The 19,420-nt window shown below is 36.7% G+C and overlaps 1 protein-coding gene across 2 annotated transcripts in view; it reads right to left on the bottom strand.

Moving 5' to 3' along the window:
• Positions 1-1,259: 1,259 nt before the first annotated feature.
• The window catches only part of CCDC39 (coiled-coil domain 39 molecular ruler complex subunit), a 43,092-nt gene continuing 24,931 nt past the window's right edge, over positions 1,260-19,420 (bottom strand). The window contains exons 13-20 of one of the 2 annotated variants that reach the window (XM_070072467.2): positions 17,843-18,051; positions 10,146-10,269; positions 6,018-6,177; positions 5,504-5,610; positions 4,264-4,404; positions 3,939-4,118; positions 3,725-3,810; positions 1,260-2,579 (exon numbers count right to left, since the gene is read on the bottom strand). In XM_070072467.2, the coding sequence (XP_069928568.2) occupies positions 2,432-2,579; positions 3,725-3,810; positions 3,939-4,118; positions 4,264-4,404; positions 5,504-5,610; positions 6,018-6,177; positions 10,146-10,269; positions 17,843-18,051 (1,155 nt within the window). In that variant the 3' untranslated portion in view covers positions 1,260-2,431. The remainder of the gene's footprint in view (positions 2,580-3,724; positions 3,811-3,938; positions 4,119-4,263; positions 4,405-5,503; positions 5,611-6,017; positions 6,178-10,145; positions 10,270-17,842; positions 18,052-19,420) is intronic. The other variant, XM_089330905.1, reaches the window with a different exon arrangement.

Raw genomic sequence — 19,420 nt, 5'->3', positions numbered from 1 at the left:
GAAGAAACTTGCATCTCCTTATTCCATGTTGCAGTTCTTGCCAACAGTAAAATACCAGAATTTTAAGTTCTGAGCTTACTATTTATGTCCTTCAAACTCCAGTGATGGGAGCCTCATGGAAAGTCTAAAATTTGTTTTGCCAGGAAACAAGGAAAAGAAACCCTTGTCAGAAGCAATAGAAAGTGGAAATAGAAATGTGTCAGTTAGTTAGGCATTATTCCTTGCACCCAGAAACACATCTTAAGATGAGTCTTCATTTCTGTGTATCAATAACTTAGTGTCATCTACTTAGTGATGCTGCTAAAGACTGATAACTGCCCGGTGATGCAGCCTTTGACCTTTTGGAATGCATAATACAGTTTACTATTTTACATACATTTTATCACATTTTAATTTTTTAAGGTTATTTATTTGAGAGGCCAAGTTATAGAGAGAGGTCTTCCATTCGCTGGTTCACTCCCCACATGGCCTCAATGGCCAGAGCTGGGCTGATCAGGAGCCAGGAGCTTCTTGCAGGTTTCCCATGTGGGTGCAGGGGTCCAAGCACTTGGGCCATCTTCCACTGTTTTCCCAGGCCATCAGCTGGGAGCTTGATTGGAAGTGGAACAACTGGAACTCGAACTGGTGGCCATATGGGATGCTGGCACCACAGCAGAGGCGTAACTTACTATGCCACAGTGCCAGCCCCACACAATTTTATTTTAAAGTTAGGATAATGCCTTAGTATACAGGCTGCCGGAATTTAAAAATTCCAACTTTCCCAAGACCTCTTTCCTGGGGCATATTAAACTTAACCAGTTTCTAAGTGTATGTTCAAGAATCTCATTACAGCAAAAACCTATTAGAGGTTTGCATTGTCCAAAATCTGCAGTGACATCTTCAACAATTTTTGTCAACATAGTACATCTATATTTTGTACATAAACGGGTTTACTGTTGTGATTTCCAGAAGTAGATGAAGCATGGTTTTTTGGATGTTAAGATAACTCCATATTAGGAGATAGAGGGATTGATCCTTTATCTGACCATTCAGCATTATTACACTGAAGTCACGACTGTTTAAGGATTAAATGTAGACCTGTGTGCTGATCCAAAGATTCTGTTTACCCAGCAAGTAACAATGCTAGGTTCATGGTTATGACTTAGTAATAGAAATCTTTAATAGTGCAGTTACTGTTTGCCCAGACCTGTGCATTGTTCATATTATCCAATTATTTCAACAAACTTGTAGGTCACTGTTAGTATCATAAATTCCAAGGGGGGAAATCTTAAAGAAGTAACTATCACAGAGCAAATAAAACACAACCCCCACCTTCGTAGAATTCAGTGTTTAATATTTCAACTTCCAAAAAATTTACAAAGCAGCATTTTAGCCAGAATTATCTTTTCACTCATCTTACTTACTGGACTTCACTACACCTGTTATTTGCTGTTTCTAAAACAAAACAAAAAATGATAGGAGAAACATTTATTACCACTACTGCTTTTCAGAAAGAAGTAAAAATTATGGTTCTAAAACAGTGACAGCTGTCACAACATATATTTCCCAACGTTTGAAGAAGACATTTATGGATATGAATTCTGATCTCTTTATTTGGAATCCAGTTTTATAGCCTAGTATTCAGCACTCTGTACCAAGAGTTCAAAATGTTGGATACATTACAATAAAGTATTAACTGGAAAAACTAATTCTAGATCTGATGGTCTATCTCCATTGTAAATTTATAGAATTCTTATTACAAATAAAATCACATCCAATTTTATTTATTAAATCAAAATTTCAAAAATGTATGCTTGGGTGGCTATATTTTGAGAATAAACTCTTTAATGCATATGATTTATTTCACAGTATGGAGTAATTCTCAGAAATTTAAGATGCATTTTTCATTGATAGTGTTTTTTTCCTTATGAATTGTTTCCTTTGGTAGAAGGGAGGTAACAGAACTTCTTGGTTGAAAATTATACCAAAAGGAGAAACTGCTTGTAACAGGTTCTCCCCCACTCAAAATCAGGAAATATCTCTTTGAATAAAGAAAACAACTTGGGATTCTTGTTATTGTTAGAAACACTTACTAGTACAATGAATGTTAAGAAATTTCTACCAGAAAGATTGTTATGTGAGCGTAGTTTCATTAAACAAGTGTGTTTTTTAACCTGACAGATGTCAATACAATAAAAAACACCATTTTCCTTATGCTTGTAAAACATGTAGGTTTGTTGAAATCTGTTACTTTCCTTTTGTATGAAGAAAATAGTAGGAAAACTAATTTTTAAACTACCAGTACTTTTTTGCTGGATAAAACTTTTGGTCATTTTCTATTTCCAACACCATTTCACTAGATACATATATCATTGTAAAGCACACAAAAGCATAGAAAAAGATTTACTGTTTTAACATGAGATTTTTGTGTTTACAACTTGTTCAAAATAGTTTATTTGCTGCTCTTTTTGCTACTAAAGCTACTACTAGCACTAGCTTGCTTAGCACTGCTGTCTGCTAGTGCAGAGGAGTCTGGGAAGCTGAGCTCTAGTACTTTAATTGAAGTCTGAGAAGCCAAAGAACTTGTACTGCTGGATGACCTAGAAGAAAGCAGAATACTGTAAATGTAATACAAATTTTTTATATTAATATAGACTCTCCCATTACTGGCAAAAGATACCATAACTACCTAAGAAATCAAAAAGTACATACTAATAGTGCTAATATATTTTAAAAGTGTGACCATTGGTAAATATCAAAAAAAAGGAAAAGAAAACTAATAGTTTCAATAAATACTTCAATAAATGCAGTATATTTTATGTGAGAAAAGTGTTTGCAATTGCAGTCAATTTCTTAGAATCATTAAACATTAAAGGTTTGCAAGATTGTAATGAAAGATGAGGATTTATGGCAGGAGTAATTAAAATGGTAATTAAAAGGATAGTATGTGAAATTTAAGTTGAAGTGGAAGGGGAGAGGCATGCTGAGGAATAAAGTGGTGGGATCATATGTAAACTATCCATACAGTTTTGAAATGCTATGTTTTAAAAATATATTTCATGGCAGTGTAGAGATATTCAGTAGGTACTCAGTGTATTTATGTAGAATATCTAAGTGAAACACTTTTTCCTCATGATATCAACATGAACTAGTGGAACGTAATAAACAATTGCTGACTGTTAGGTAATTGAATTCTAAAATGAACATCATCATTAATTTTTATTTTCTCAACAGAATAAGCATGTTAATTGAAACATCTCTGATAATAGAATTCTGGATAACAATAAACTTCAGAAGGAAAAAATTCATTTCTTTTTTAGTAAAATAAAGCATTATAAAATCAAATCCTGATGTAAAATTTCATGAATGTGGTTTTAATCAGAAAACTCCTGTTTGCTTGTACATCTAAGTTGCCCTTTTGTGGTTTAAAAAAACCTCCCCTACTTGGAGTTCACCCCAAATGCTAACTCCAACCGTCAGATTTCACTCTGTCCTACTGTAATAGCTGATAATCAGCATTTGTGCAATAGTAGATATGAGGACAGCAGCTGAAATCAGAAGGAAAATCTTGGCTCTGTCACCTGCTTCTGTATCTAATCAGTGTCTGACACAGGGAGGCAGTTGAAGTTGAAATGAGCACAGGCTGTGCCCTGGCCAATCCAACAGCTGTGCTTATGGGTAAGTGACTGGGTTCACATGCTGTCAACTGGGGGTTGAGGTTTTTTTTTTTTAATCTTCCACTTACCTAGCTGATAACAGGGAAGTCTGTGAAGCAGATCTAGAACTGTGGCGACGGCCTTTAGTACCAGCTGTAGGTAGTTCTAACCCATTCTGGAATGATATTTAATAGCAAGTCATTACTCCTACTGCATTGTAGAAGAAAAACAGATTTCATTTTATGATGGATGCTATAAATTTTTTCATGAAGTATTAGATTCTTATTAGAGGGTATGTACTACCTGTTGAAAATATGTTTGTAGTATAAGATGGATCTCAGCATTTTCTTCTATGACATCAGCTATCATTTCATCAATGACCTTATGAAATTGTTTAACTTCACGAAGTTTGATGTCTTGTTCTTCTAGCGTTTCATCTTTTGTTCCTTTCAAAAGACGGATTTCTTTTGTGAGTTTTGCGCACTGTTGGCAAACAACAGCCAATTATTATATAAGCCTATTTTCCAGAACTTAAAAATTTTAAAGGATAAAGGAAGATTTGTGTTTACCATTTGGTACATCAAAAAAATGTAAATATGACAGGTCAGTTTTTAAAAGCTATCAATACCTGTTTAGTTACTCTTTCTAATTTTGGCTTTTGCTCCTCAGTTTCTCTACGTAGTTGAAATGAATAGGCTTGCTTCTCTGATAGTTTTTCTTGGACATTATTTGTTAAATGTTCTATGACTTCTAAAGTATTTTCCATGCTCTGCAGAAATAAAGTAATAACATACTTAACTGGTTTTAACCAAAAGCTGATTTTTATTGCTTGCTCCTGTGATTTGAATATGATTTATTCCCCTAAACTCATGCAGGATTTTAATCCACAAATCATATGTTAATGGTAGTAAGAGGGTAGAAACAATGCAACTCTGCTGTTTAGAGCTGGGGGTCTTTAGAACATGTTTAGATTTAGATAAGGTCAATAGAGTAAAGTTCCTATGGTTGAATCCTAGCGTCTTTGTGAGGAATGACATACCCAACACAGTACAGGCATGTGTGCTCCCTGTCCTTTGCTATGAAATGTCATGCGCTACTTCAGGACTCTGCCACCGAGAAAGCCACCAGCAGATCTGAGCCAATGCCAGAACAATGCCCTTGAACCTCCAAAACTTTGACCTGAATAAACCACTTTCCAAAAAGTGGGCTTGCCTCAAGTATTTCATTATAGTAATGAAAAACAGACTAATATGCTTGCCATTTGTCATTTAATTATTTATTTCTCTATATAATGCATGTGCACTTTTCAGTAGATAATAGATATAATGGTTTTATGGATTAAGTTTTGTATATTATTCCACTGGGAAGTATTCTTATGTTACTTGGAGAAAAAAATGATAGACATGGTGACTATTGAAAGCACGCAGTTTTCAAAGATTCACAATTCATATCTTTCTTCAGCTTTATTTGTTTAAAAATATTTTTATATAGTGACTGTGTTCTTTTGTCTACCAGCAATTTTTAGTAACTACTTTCTACTTTATTATATTTACCTTTTAAATTTTGTTTTATAGAGCAATACAACTTTTATAGAATAAAAGTTCATTAAAATAGGTCATAATTAGCTAGCTATGGTATGTCAACCAAGTACAAGTAATTGTCAGGGTCTAGCATTGAGATTTTAACTAATTAATACTTGGGTCACTTATTTTTCTCTCCTTTAAATGAGACTATTATCTGTCTTACAGTCTACTTACCTGAAAAGGTTCTCTAAATAACTACCTTCTTTGTGCACACTCGAGAGAGCAGCTGTAGTATATTGGTAGTTAACTTTTATTGAGGGCTTATTTAGAACTCTTAGTATTTACCTGTATATCTTCTTGAAGTTCTCTGATTTGTCTTTGTTTGTATCTGTATTTTTCATCAACAGCTCGTTTTTGTTCTTCTAGTTGAATTTTTAGCTCATACTCATCACCTAGAATTCAGAAATTTTTAGTATGAGCTTTCAACATACTATTTAGAGAACAAAGTATTGCGTATATAGTATTCAACATCTAATTCTTTATGAAAGGTTAAATTCCTTGTATCTCTTGAGGGAAAATTATATGGTCATATAGTACCTATTTTGCCAACAAAGAGCAGCAATATGCTGCATTTTTAACAAATTTAAAATTCCCTAGAAAAGTAATAAACCATACCCCCATAATGTAGTCATATCTTAGCAGACTACTTCAAATAAAAAAGAGAGTGGGGAAAAAGGTTGAATTGTGTTTGACCCAATAGGATAATTTTGCTATCCATGTCTTATAAAGTTGTTCCTTTTCTTTATGTATACAGCTTTCATTGTATATATTTATTTTTAAAAATTTAACACCAACATACTAGAAGGGGTCACTTTTTTAAAAGATTGTTTATAATTGTTGTTGCAGTTTTTCAGTACTTGCAAGGTGTTTTCTAGAGCAAAGATTTCTTTTTCAGCTTTGTTGATCTTAGCATCCAAATTGTCACCTTCTCTTTGAAGTTCTTCCTTTTGTTGAGCGGCCTATGAAGTACAGAATAGAAAAGTTACTAGCATGGGAGGAATTGTCTGTCTTTGGGGCAGAAAATAGTTAATTCCAACAATGCTAGTTTACTGTAGGGCCTATATACAGCAGGCATTTATTTATTTATTTGTTTGTTTGTTTATTTTATTTTATGGGATACCGAGGATTAATCTGCACCACAGCACTGTTCCCCCCACATTTACTTTTAAATTCCAAAATTATGATTCCATCTGCTTTTGAATCAGATTACATAATGCAGAGTTTTATTTTGGGTTAAAATAGCTGGTATTTAGAAGAAATTTTTATAAACTTCGACATTTCAAAACATTTTCAAGTACTTTAATTGGAAAATTCCATTAATTATGATGAAAACTAGACTATTTCATCATAAAGACTAAGAGGAAATTGGAAATGAGATTTGAAAGATGCCAGTCCTTCTTTGATTACTGATTATATTTTTCAGTCTGGCCTTTAGTAGTCAAATATCATAAGATACTAGGGTTGGCAAAGAAAAAAGACATTGGTGTTCCATACACCAAGGGCATTGTAGGACCAAAACAGAGCCTATGCGTTGAACTGTGTCCATAGCAGGGGGAAAAAAATAAATTGAGGTCCTAACCACCATGCCTCAGAATGTGACCTGATTTGAAAATAGGGTCTTTGTAAGTGAGGTCACGTTTACATGAGGTTACTAGGGCAGGCTTTAATTCGATATAGCTGGTAGACTTAACAAAAACAGGAAAATTAAGCAGACATGACATGGAAGGAAAGCTGTGTGAAAAGACAGAATGGCACATGAAGTTAAAGGCAGACACAAGGGTGGTGCAACTACAAACGAAGGAACAGCAACCACCAGCAAACCACCAGAAGGTAGAAGAGAACAGATTCTCCCTCATAGTCCTCAGAGCAAACAAACCTTGCCAATACCTTCCATCTTGGATTTCTAGACTTGAAAAGTACAGCACAATAAATTCTGTTTAAACCATCTAGTTTGTAATACTTTTGTTAGGGTACCCATAAGAAATTAGTTAAAGGAGCCAGCAAATTTTCTTTGTAAAAGCAAGATAGTAAATATTCTGGGTTTTCTGTGCCATTCACTGGTTTTAAAACTACTCAGCTTTTATCATTGTAGTCTGAAAACAGCCATAGAGAATACTTGAATGAGAGATGAGTGTATTATGTTTCCCAATAATTAACAAAACAAGTAGACAGTATTTGGACTGGGTCCAGTTTTCTGGTCCCTGATCTATAGTGTGCAGAAAACAACACTGGCTAGTACTGTTTGTAGCCCTTACCCAGAACTATATACATACATGTATGTGTCTATCAGGAAAGATCCCTTTCTGGAGAATGTAGGGAAGGGAGAGAATCTTGAGTTTGACTAAATCCTAAATCACCACATTGAGAAAATTAGCAAGTTTAGGGTTTTTCCTTGCTACAAAACTGCTCAAGTATTATTTCCAAAAGGTCAAACAGTCTGGTAAAAATATTAATGAACACATGTCAAAGATGTTATTGAGCTTATAACTAAGCAACTAGTAAGGTATTCAAAGAACTGAAAATTTTCATATATGGACATGCAGCCTCAAAAAGATGCTGAAATTAACTTGCCAATAGATACAAAATTAATATTTTTTAGGGAATACATACTGATGCTTGGATTATCCTACAAATCCAAAAGTGATTAAATTATTCTAAGATGTATTTGTGTTGCTATCAGCTAATCTATAAGTTATTATCCCTACAGAGTTATAAGTCAATAGAATGTCAAAGGCATGCACTCCCACAGGATCGAGTAATCCTAGAGAACCTGCTAGAAAATACCAAGACTTTGATGTCACCCTGCAGTAGCATCATTACACCCAGTGATTGCTTTTCAGGCCATAGATAATTCTTTGTGAAAAAAACTAGACTGAGTTTTGTTATAAAGCTTTATTGTTACACATCTGCAAATTACAAAGTCTTATGAGAAAAGGCTTAAATATGCTATATAACAAAAAACTGAAATAACTGGGGCAAGCTATGGATAACAGAGAAGACCACATAAAGAAGTCTGGCATCAGGAAGTTGAGAATGGTAACTGATAGCCTCAATTCAGTTAATATATTCTTGATACTGATATTTATCTGGCAAATTCATTGTAAAAAGGAATGCTCTATCATAAAAAACTTGTGAAGTAGGTTAATAAGCCTTATTACAGCAATAGTGATAATTAACATTAATTGAGGACTCACTTTGTGCCAGGCACTGTCCTAAGGGCTTTACGTAGATTGTTGCATCCACGTCTATCAAGTTATGATCCTCATTTTGCAAAGATAAAGTTACATAACTTGAATTCAAGATCACCTACCTAGTTGGTGGTAAAACTAGGATATGATCAAGGCACTCCAAATACTAGTAATTTTAGGTAGCCCACCACAGCCCTTGTTGACTGAGAAGCTTAATTGGAATTCCAACATCTACCTTTCCAACCCCTAAGAGTCTGCAGCCTTTCCTTCACCCTTTAGGAAACTTTAAAACCTGAAGGAGGAAAAGTCCTATTATTCCTGGGCAGAAGCCTGAGGCAAATACAGGTTGACAAACTACAAGAAAGCTTTGACACCTGGAACTGATTTCTCATAACTTAGAATGTCCAGGGCCAAAGTGACAACCATCACATTTAGTGCATATGTTAGGGGCATACTTGAAGAAAGGCTACAATTCAGGAGGTTAAGGAGATAGGTAAAAGAGGGGAAGTGGGGTTGGTGTCGTGGTGGCATAGTGCATAAAACTGCCTCCTGTGGCTCCAGCATCCCATATGGGTGCTGGTTTGAGTCCCAGCTGCTCCACTTCCAGTCCAACCTCCTGCTAATGCGCCTGGCAAAGCAGCAGAACATGGCCCGAGGACTTAGGGCCCTGCAGCCTCGTGGGAGACCCAGAAGAAGCTCCTGGTTCCTGGCTTCAGATTGGCCCAGCTCTGTTGCGGCCATTTGGGGAGTGAACCAGAGGATGGAAGGTCAGTTGATGTCTCTCTGTAACTATGTTTCAAATAAATAAGTCTTTAAAAAGAGGCAGTGGGGTGGGAGGAGAACATCACCAGGGCTGTCCTCTGAAGATGTGAAGTGAGAGATCTCAATCCTATCCATGTACAGGACAATGAGTCACAGAATTTCCATTCCTCCTTTGTAGTGTTTTGAGTAATTTCCCAGACCTTTCCATAATGGAAATTACACTTGCTAAACGTGCTTTCTGCATGGGAGAATTAATGCCACCACAGTACTAATGAAGGAATTTCTCTCAATTCTTGATCACTTCTGAATTTCCCTTAATGAGTTACTAGGTGAAGACAACCGTGGGATGGCAAACAACTCTGGAACACGAAAGTTTCACCTGATATCTCTTTCATGTATGATGGGAGAAGAACAGTACACTTCCTCTCTGAAGAACTGCCATACCTGGACTGAAGTGGCATACTGGACTTTAACATTCAGAGGTGGTATAGCTCCAAAGTGTGATGAGGTCCAGGGTATTGTATAGCTATAGTGAAGTCAAGCTTTGACACTGAACAGCAAGCCACCCTGAGTGATAACAGGCTTTAGAGTAAAACAGATTATGAATGTTAACTGAGGGAAAATGACATGACACAAAATAGCCTAAAAGGAATGTCTAAGAATGATCAAGTAGAATGACCCAAACTCAAATGAAGGGTTTTGGAGCAAGTTAGCTGGTTTTGGGCACTGGAGGGTAGTGAATGTTCCGACCACTTCAACTGGAAGTGTATAGCCTAGTAGTGCTTCAGTCAGCTTCAGCTAGAAACTAATGTTCTGGCTCTTATTAAGTGCAATAGTTAATGACCCTAATTAAGTGAAATAAATAGTTGCTAGATTTTATGGGGTAAGGAAAGGGGTGGGGAGGATGCCATTTTGGTTCTTTTAAATCCAGAGGCTTATACTTCATACTATCACAACTGTAAATCAGTTAACATTACCTTTATTACATAATAGGCCTGTGTTTTCTCCTCTTCTCCTTCAGGAGGCATCATAACAACAGTAAGAATCTCATATCTGTTCTTCAGCTTATCAATTTTACTTAGTCGCTCATGATACTCAGCACTAATATGAAAAGAAAACAATTAAAAAAACCACACAGGGAAAAACACTTCTCATGTTCTTATTTAAGACATTTGGATTTGTGTTACTGTCAAACAGGTTAAATGTGTTCTCATTTTTTAAAAAAGATCTGTTTAATTGAAGTTGCACAGAGAAGGAGAGACAGAGTTTCCATTCACTGGTTCACTCCCCAGATGGCAACAATAGCCAGTGCTGGGCTAGACCCAAGCCAGGAGTCAGGAGCTTCATTTGGGTTTCCCACATGGGTGACAGGGGTCCAAGCACTTGGTCCATCTTCCAGTGCTTTTCCCAGGCCATTATCTGGGAGCTGGATCAGAAGTAAAGCAGCCAGGATAGGAACTGGTGACCATATGGGATGCCAATGTTAAAGGCAGAGCTTTATCTGCTACACCACAACACCAGCCCCTCATTTCATATTTAATAATCACTATAAGGGGTCTCAAATTCTACCTGCCATAGATTCATGGATGCTGGCAGAAGACAGTTTTTCTGCAGCAGGGATAAATGGTTATTAGTCGTGAAGCATCAAGTATCATGAGTTTCTTTTTTGCCCCCTCATCGGTTGGGGACAAAGAGGGATTCAAATGAATGTTGCACACACAGTAATTCAAATGACAGGTGAGGAGTCTCAAGTTTAAGTAACTGAAATATTTGATAATGAAAAATAAGCAAACATGTCAAACTTTTGCTCCAGAGAGTTTTTCAAGCTGTGTACTATAAAAACATGTTCTAAAAGATAATGAACAACAGGGCAGTGAGTGGTTCTCATTGCAAGGCAGACAGAAATATGAGAAACTAATGGCAAATTGTCTCCCAACATTCAGATTTCTAAATTTTTTGGTTCCTTTTTTATTAAGTTTATATCTGAGCTATCTTTAGAACTTGATTAATAACAATACTAATGCTAATATATGCATGACAATATGGAAAGTGATGCATTTGTCCAGTACAACCTCATGAAAGTCAGCCATCCAAACTTCCAGTTTTCCTACATTTAGAGAAAACCAATGGCAAAATATATTTAGTGTCAGAAGTTATTTTTTTATTTTTAATTATCACTGTTGTTTCATCAGAAAATATTCACTCATCCTTTACATGATTATAAAAGACTTTCTGGCCTACAAGCTTAAGATGATGGATTGAGTATAAGTATATCTCTCCCCTTTCTGAGTTTGAAAAAAAATGTAATAGCTTTGGGAAAAAAAGAATTTTTTTTTCATGAACTTCTGGAAAAATAGAAACCAGAGGGATAAGATTAATGGGGAAAAATATATAGAAGCAAGAGCAGTTTTCTACTACTGAAGTGAAAAAAATCCAAACTCAGAAATGACAAAAAGAGCAAGAGTAATCTGTGAGACTGCTGTCAATGGGTGGCTAATGAGAGTTGTCCACAGAAAATTTGGGTCACTCCCCTCTACCCTTCAAAGTAAACAGGATTGTTGACATGAATGATATCTACTTTGCTGGTAATCTAAAAGTAACCAGAATTCCTGGTATGTATGTTGGAGCTAGAGTGAGAAGTGAAAACAGACGTACTATTTCCAGGCTTTCACAACAGTGGAAATAAGTTTTAAAAAGCAGTTCTATCTGGGAATAAAATAAAGTCTTCATCATTCAAATAAGTATTTCTTAACTTTTTGTAACTAATAACTGCCTAATACATCTCAATGGTCCTTATGTGACAAGTTAGCCTGGACCCCATTTCAGGGAGAGATCTGTTGGAGAAAGAGATCTATCTAATTCAGGGAAGACCCTTACCGGCAGATCTGTCAATATCCGCTGATTGTTAATTAAGCATTTATTAATAAATACAAACCAAAAGCCAAGCATCATCATATATGGAAAGCCAACAGAATGAATGGAAAAAAAAAAAATAAACAAGGAACAGACCCTGGGAAAAACAGAGATAAGCAGAGAATAAAGCAGAAGTTTCAAAGTATTTAATTAGTACCCTCTAAAATGTGGAAGGATGTTGCCTCCAAAAACACCTATGAAACAAGATGAGGTGCTATGAAAAGAAAGCAGCTGTGAAAGAATAATTCTTGCAAGTAAATTTTCAGTTTAACATCAGGGAAGAATAAAGATTCAGTTAGTAACATAATGGAGAGACAGAAGCAAGGCAGAGTGGATAGCACTAGGGAGAGAATATCTGAGAAATCAGAATAAAAAGAATAGAACATTGAAAATGAGAGAAAAAACCTGGCTATATCTAGGAGAGCCAAAGTCCACTAAAAATGAGCAACAAATGAGGAAAACAATAAGAACGGTTATGAGGAAAAAATTAAATAGAAAAATATTCCTTGGCTCCAGCGCCGTGGCTCACTTGGTTAATCCTCTGCCTGCGGCGCCAGCATCCCATATGGGTGCCAGGTTCTAGTCCCAGTTGCTCCTCTTCCAGTTCAGCTCTCTGCTGTGGCTAGAGAGGGCAGTGGAGGATGGCCCAAGTGCTTGGGCCCCTGCACCCGCATAGGAGACCAGGAAGAAGCACCTGGCTCCTGGCCTCGGATCAATGCAGCACTGGCCGTAGCAGCCATTTGGGGAGTGAACCAATGGAGGGAAGACCTTTCTGTCTCTCTCACTGTCTGAAGAAAGAGAGAAAGAGAGAAAGAAAGAAAAAGAAAGAAAGAGAGAGAGAGAGAGAAAGAGAGAGAGAGAGAGAGAGAGAGAGAGAAAAAGAAAGAAAGAAAGAAAGAAAGAAAGAAAGAAAGAAAGAAAGAAAGAAAGAAAGAAAGAAAGAAAGAAAGAAAGAAAGAAAGAAAGAAAGAAAGAAAATATTCCTCTGACCTGGGGAAAGACTTGAATGAAACAACTGCAAGCTCACCAAGGGTCAAGCAAGAAAAGCAAAAAATGACAAAACACTCAGACACATCTGAGGAAATTACGAAAAATCAAGGATAAAGAGATTGTCTCAAAGCTTCCAGAAAGAAAACAACAAAAACAAATTCCTCATTTTATTATTAAATTCAATTAACCTGGAACCAGAGACTGCCCATAAATAATATTTTAATCCAGAAGAATATAATCAGTGGTTTTAACAATACATGAAAATTGGGGAGAGGAAATGTTGAAGTGAAATGTGCTAAGACTCTTCTTTAGGAAAGAAAATTAATCTTCAAAATTCAGAGAATTTGAAATATTAAAAATATAAAACTTCCGCCGGCGCAGCGGCTCACTAGGCTAATCCTCCGCCTTGCAGCGCCGGCACACCGGGTTCTAGTCCCGGTTGGGGCGCCGGATTCTGTCCCGGTTGCCCCTCTTCCAGGCCAGCTCTCTGCTGTGGCCAGGGAGTGCAGTGGAGGATGGCCCAAGTACTTGGGCCCTGCACCCCATGGGAGACCAGGATAAGCACCTGGCTCCTGCCATCGGATCAACGTGGTGCACCGGCCGCAGCGCGCCGGCGGCGGCAACCATTGGAGGGTGAACCAACGGCAAAGGAAGACCTTTCTCTCTGTCTCTCTCTCTCACTGTCCACTCTGCCTGTCAAAAAAAGAAAAAAGAAAAAAAATATAAAACTTCCAAACAACAAGAGAGAAAGAGAAAATGAAATTTAGTAAAACCAATGAAAGAAGAATAAGTATGGGCTGGCACTGTGGTTCACTAGACTAATCTTCTGCCTAGTGGCGCCGGCACACCAGGTTCTAGTCCCAGTCGGGGCGCCAGATTCTGTCCCAGTTGCCCCTCTTCCAGGCCAGCTCTCTGCTGTGGCCCGGGAGTGCAGTGGAGGATGGCCCAGGTCCTTGGGCCCTGCACCCCATGGGAGATCAGGAGAAGCACCTGGCTCCTGGCTTCAGATCAGCGCAATGCACCAGCCACAGCGCGCCGGCTGCAGCGGCTATTGGAGGGTTAACCAGTGGCAAAAGTAAGACCTTTCTCTCTGTCTCTGTCTCTCACTGTCCACTCTGCCTGTCAAAAAAAAAAATTTAATTTAAAAAAATAAAAAAAAAAAGAAGTATGGCAATTTCTTAATGTTTCTTGAAAAGTTATGTACCTACCCTAAGACCCAGCAATTCTACTCCCAGCTATTTACTCAAGAGAAAAGAAAGCATATGTCCTTACCAAGAAAACATATGTTCATAGCATATTTGTTTATAAAAACTACAAACTGGAAATAAATGTTCATCAGCAGGTAGATGTATAAACAAATTGGAGTAAACATATTCAATGAAATAGTTCTATTAGCAATAAAAAGCCAGAGTCAGCAAACCATGCTGCCTGCCACCTGTGTTTGTAAGCTCACAAGCAAAGGATGGCTTTTATGAAAAATAACAAAATTAATTTCATGAAAAATGAAAATTATACAGGAATTCAGTTTCAATGTCTATACAGTTTTACTGGAACACAGCATGATCACTGCTGTCTGCTTTCACTGTACAATGACAGGGCTGAGTTACTGAAACAAGAACTACCATATTTATCATCTAGCCCTCATATATAAATTGTACCAACTCCCATTAAAGAGGAGTGTATTATTGATATATACAACATGGATGAACCTGAATTACTCTGAATAAAAGAAGCCAGAAAACTGAAAAGTTCCTACTATTGAATTCCATTTATACGAAATTCTTAAAAATGCATTCTAAACTATCCAGATAAAAAGCAGATCAGCCATCATCTGGTATGGGTATATGCGAAGGCACAGGGGTGGTGAATATCCAGCACCTGGGTCATATAAAGCCCATGAAATCAGTTGGTCTGGCTCTGCCAAGGCAACCGCAGGCAGGACCCAAATTCAATACATCTACAGCAGGCTAATTTTTAAGTTGATAATTTTGTATGACCCATGAATGATGTTATAAAAATCCAAATGGCCCTTGACAGAAAAAAGGTTCCCACCCCAGGACTAGAGGGAAAAATCAGAATGGGAAATTTATGGGAATGATGGATATATTAACTATCTTGATTGTGATGATGTTTATCAAAATGTATCAACTTATATCAATTATATCTCAGAGTATTTTAAAATAAAATTTCAACGCGACAATGAAAAGCAGGAAAGATAATAAAGAAAATAAGAATTTAACTTTTGTGGAATGCAGCTAAAACAATATTTAGATGGACATTTTTAGGCTTCAAAGCTTAAAGTTAATAAATGAAGCATCTATCTCAAGATATTTTTTTAAAGAACATTAAAAATACCGCACAAAAGAAGGAGCAATAGTAAAGATGAGGTCAGAAGTTAATGAAATAACATATACATGTACACTAGGAAAGATCAGTGAGTGGACTGTTTTCAAATACTGCTGGGGCTGGCACCGTGGCTCACTTGGTTAATCCTCCACCTGCAGCGTCAGCATCCCAGATGGGTGCCGGATTCTAGTCTCGGTTGCTCCTCTTCCATTCCAGCTCTCTGCTGTGGCCAGAGAGGGCAGTGGAGGATGGCCCAAGTACTTGGGCTCCTGCATCCCATGGGAGACCAGGAGAAGCACCTGGCTCCTGGCTTCAGATCGGCGCAGCACTGGCCGTAGCGGCCATTTGGGGAGTGAACCAACGGAAGGAAGACCTTTCTCTCTGCCTCTCCCTCTCACTGTCTGTAACTCTACCTGTCAAATAAAAAAAAAATAAATACTGCTAAAAATTATTTAATGGTGTAGGTGTTCGGCATCGCAGTTAGGACATCACTTAGGATGCCCACATCCCACCCTGAAGTGCCTGCGTTCAAGTGTCATCTCCACTTCCTACTAATGCACACCCTGACAGACAGCATATGATGGCTCAAATTCTTGGGTCCATGCCACCCACAGGATAGATCAAGACTGAGTTCTGGACTCCTGTCTGGCTGTTGCAAGCATCTGGAGAGTGAACCAGCAAGTGGAAAATTTCTGTATGTCTTAGCTCTATCTGTCTCTCTGCATTTAAAAATTGTTTTAAAAAAGATTAACTTCTCTAAGATTTATACCACCCCAAAGAGAGAAGGCACAAATAACCAATATGAGGAATGAAAAAGGATAATCTCTACAAATACAACTGTTTATAATAAAATGATATTATAAGCAATGTTTTGGCAATAACCTTGAAAATTTGGGTGGGGATTTTTTCCTGGAGAAAAGTGTACTTCACCAAACTAATCAAGACAAAATAAAAAATCTGCATTGTCTCATAAGCAATAAATAAACCAATAGCTGCAAATCTCCCATAGAAAACTCCAGGTCCTCAATGGTTTTACCAATGAGATTTTTGAAAATAACAAGATAAAAATCTACTCTTCTACAAGTTTATCTAGAGTATAGAAAAATAAGAAACATATCATTTTATGAAAGTAGATGTAATTTTAAAAACCTGAAAAGGGCAGTAGGACAAGGAAAACCATGTTGTTTATACACGTGAGCATAGTATAAAAATTATATAAAAATATTTTGAATAAAATATATGTATACAAAAGATAATATATGGAAGACAAGTTGGGTTAATTCCAAAAATATAAGGTTGAAAACTTTGGAAAATCAGTCAAATATAATGCTTAACATATATTAAAGGAGTTACAGTATAGCAATGAATGCAAAGAAAGCTTATAACAGAAAACTACAGCAAACTTCTTAATGATAAAACAATGAAAGCTTTCCCTTTGAGATCAGGCACAGACAATGGTACTTGTAATTGCCACTTATATTCATTATCGAACTGGACATCCTAGCAAACACAATAGAAAAAGAACAGTTATAAAGATAAGAAAGAGAAAAATAAAACTAGTTTTATTCAAAATGACACAAATAAAATACCTAGAAAGAATCTAAGATGCATTGGTAGAGTTTAAGCAAGTTGGCTGAATGTTTAATAAACAAAAATTAGCTGTGTGATATTTCTATATACCATCAACAAACCAAAAATAAAATGGTTTAAAATGCAGTAACATTGACAGTGACATAAAAAATTAACATTCAGGGGCCAGCATTGTGACGTAGCAGGTAAAGCTGCTGTCTGCAATTCCAGCATCCCATACGGGCACCCATTGAGTCCCAGCTGCTCCACTTCTGATCCAGCTCCCTGCTAACTGCCTGGGGAAAGCAGCGGAAGATGTCCCAAGTGCTTGGGCCCCTCCTACCCTTGTGAGAGACCCAGAAGAAGCTCCTGCCTCCTGGCTTTGGCCTGGCCAAGCCCTGGCCATTGAGGCCATCCGGGGAGTGAACCAGCAAATGGAAGACCTCTACACCCCAACCCCCCTTTCTCTGTAACTCTTTCAAATAAATAAATAAATCTTTAAAAAATTTAACCAATAATAATCTTAAAACAAATATGCAAAACTTCTATGAGAAAATGGCTTCAATAAATACAGCTACCAGGTATCTCTAAGGAAAAACATGTTACTGGGTTCTCACCACAAACCATGCCCAAAATCAATTCTAAAGGAATTAAAGATCTTAATGTCAAAGGAGAAACTAATGAGTAAAGACTTAAGCAAAGAAAAGAGTCTAAATACTTATAGTAAAAGCCTTTTCAAACCAATAAGAAAAAGATTAACACCCAGTGTAGAAAAGGGAGCAATCTGTTCTGCTAACATCACCTTTACATTTTCCTTTCAAAAATTTTAGCAGTATTTTAAAACTCTAATAATCACCTTATGCTTTGCCGTTCTTGATCAACATATCTTATTTGTGACGCAAGCATTGCTTTGTGAACCTTGATTTCTTCAGTTCGCTCTTCCATGGCTGTATATAACTGCTGTTTTCTCTTCTCCAGGGAAAGAACTTCTTCTGCCTTACTGTGAAGCATTTCTCGAGTACGCTTAACTTCAAGTTTTAAAAGATTGTCCTCTATCATCAAATCCTACCAACATAAAAAATTGTAAGTACCAAAATCATTATTTTTATAACTAAACCAAAATATTTATTTGTATTGCCAAATATGCCAAACTTGAAAGTATACCTTTTTCTAATTTGGCCAAGAAAATGTGTATGGCTATTTGAAATCAATTTTTATAATTCAATTTTAAATTCAAGCTTTATTTTTTAAAAAAGTTATTCTTAATATTAAAACTTGAAATGTCCAGAAAAATATATAATTCTGCAGATGGACTTTATATACTTTTAACTAAATCTCACAAAATAATGTTGAAGTAAGGTTTTACTTTAAAACAGCTTAGTCGTGAATAGATAAGTACATAACATGATAAATTTTCAGAGAACCCTGAAACAAACACTCAAGAATGGAAGATTTACTCTTTCATAATGGCTCTTCAGTTAGAGAAAAGATTAGATCCCTATCTCACATGTACTGAAAATACATTTCAGATTTTAAAAAAAATGCTTAATGTAAGTCATGGAACCAATGCAACTACCATAAAAACAGTAAACACTGGACTTTTAATGTGACAACTTTCTAAGCATAAAAATTATAAAGGGAAAAAGAAGTTGATATCTTTAAAAGTTCATATCAAAAACACTGAATAAAATTTTAAAAGCAGATGGGGAATATTGAAAACGTGACACTATGACACAAAGATATCTTTACATATGAAAATATTTTACAAAGCAATTTAAAAATATAAACATCCCAATGGCAAAGTGGGCCAAGAATATAAACTCGAATTCCAAAAGTAAAAACTGTGGAGGAGCCAGCACTGTGGCACAGCAGGTTAACACCTTAGCCTGAAGCGCCAGCATCCCATATGGGCACCGGTTCAAGACCCAGCTGCTCCACTTCCGATCCAGCTCTCTGCTTTGTCCTGGGAAAGCAGTAGAAGATGGCCCAAGTCCTTGGGCCCCTGTACCCATGTGGGAGACCCAGAAGAAGCTTTTATCTCCTGGCTTCACATCGGTGCAGCTCTGGCCATTGCGGCCATCTGGGGAGTGAACCAGCAGATGGAAGACCTCTCTCTCTCTGCCTCTCCTCTCTCTGTGTAACTCTGACTTTCAAATAAATAAATAAATCTTTAAAAAAAAAAAAAAAACTATGGAACATAACATAATGAAAAAAATCTTTTAAACATTTTTACTTAAACATCCATGTTTTACATTTTATCTTTAAACAGAATGCTTTTTGAATAATTTAATGTTAATCTTTAAAGCAAAATGTTTTTAAAAAGCACATGTTTAGCCTAGCAATTAAGATACCTACATCCCACATCAGAGTACTGGGGCTTCATACCCACCACTGGCTCCTGATTCCAGCTTCCTGCTAATATAAACCTTGGAAG

The sequence above is a fragment of the Oryctolagus cuniculus genome, chromosome 4, assembly GCF_051225735.1.
Source record: "Oryctolagus cuniculus isolate XC-2025 breed Fujian yellow rabbit chromosome 4, ASM5122573v1, whole genome shotgun sequence".
NCBI classification, from domain to species: domain Eukaryota; kingdom Metazoa; phylum Chordata; class Mammalia; order Lagomorpha; family Leporidae; genus Oryctolagus; species Oryctolagus cuniculus.
The sequence above is the reverse complement of the archived record's forward strand: the minus strand, read 5'-3'. Positions and strand labels throughout refer to the sequence as shown.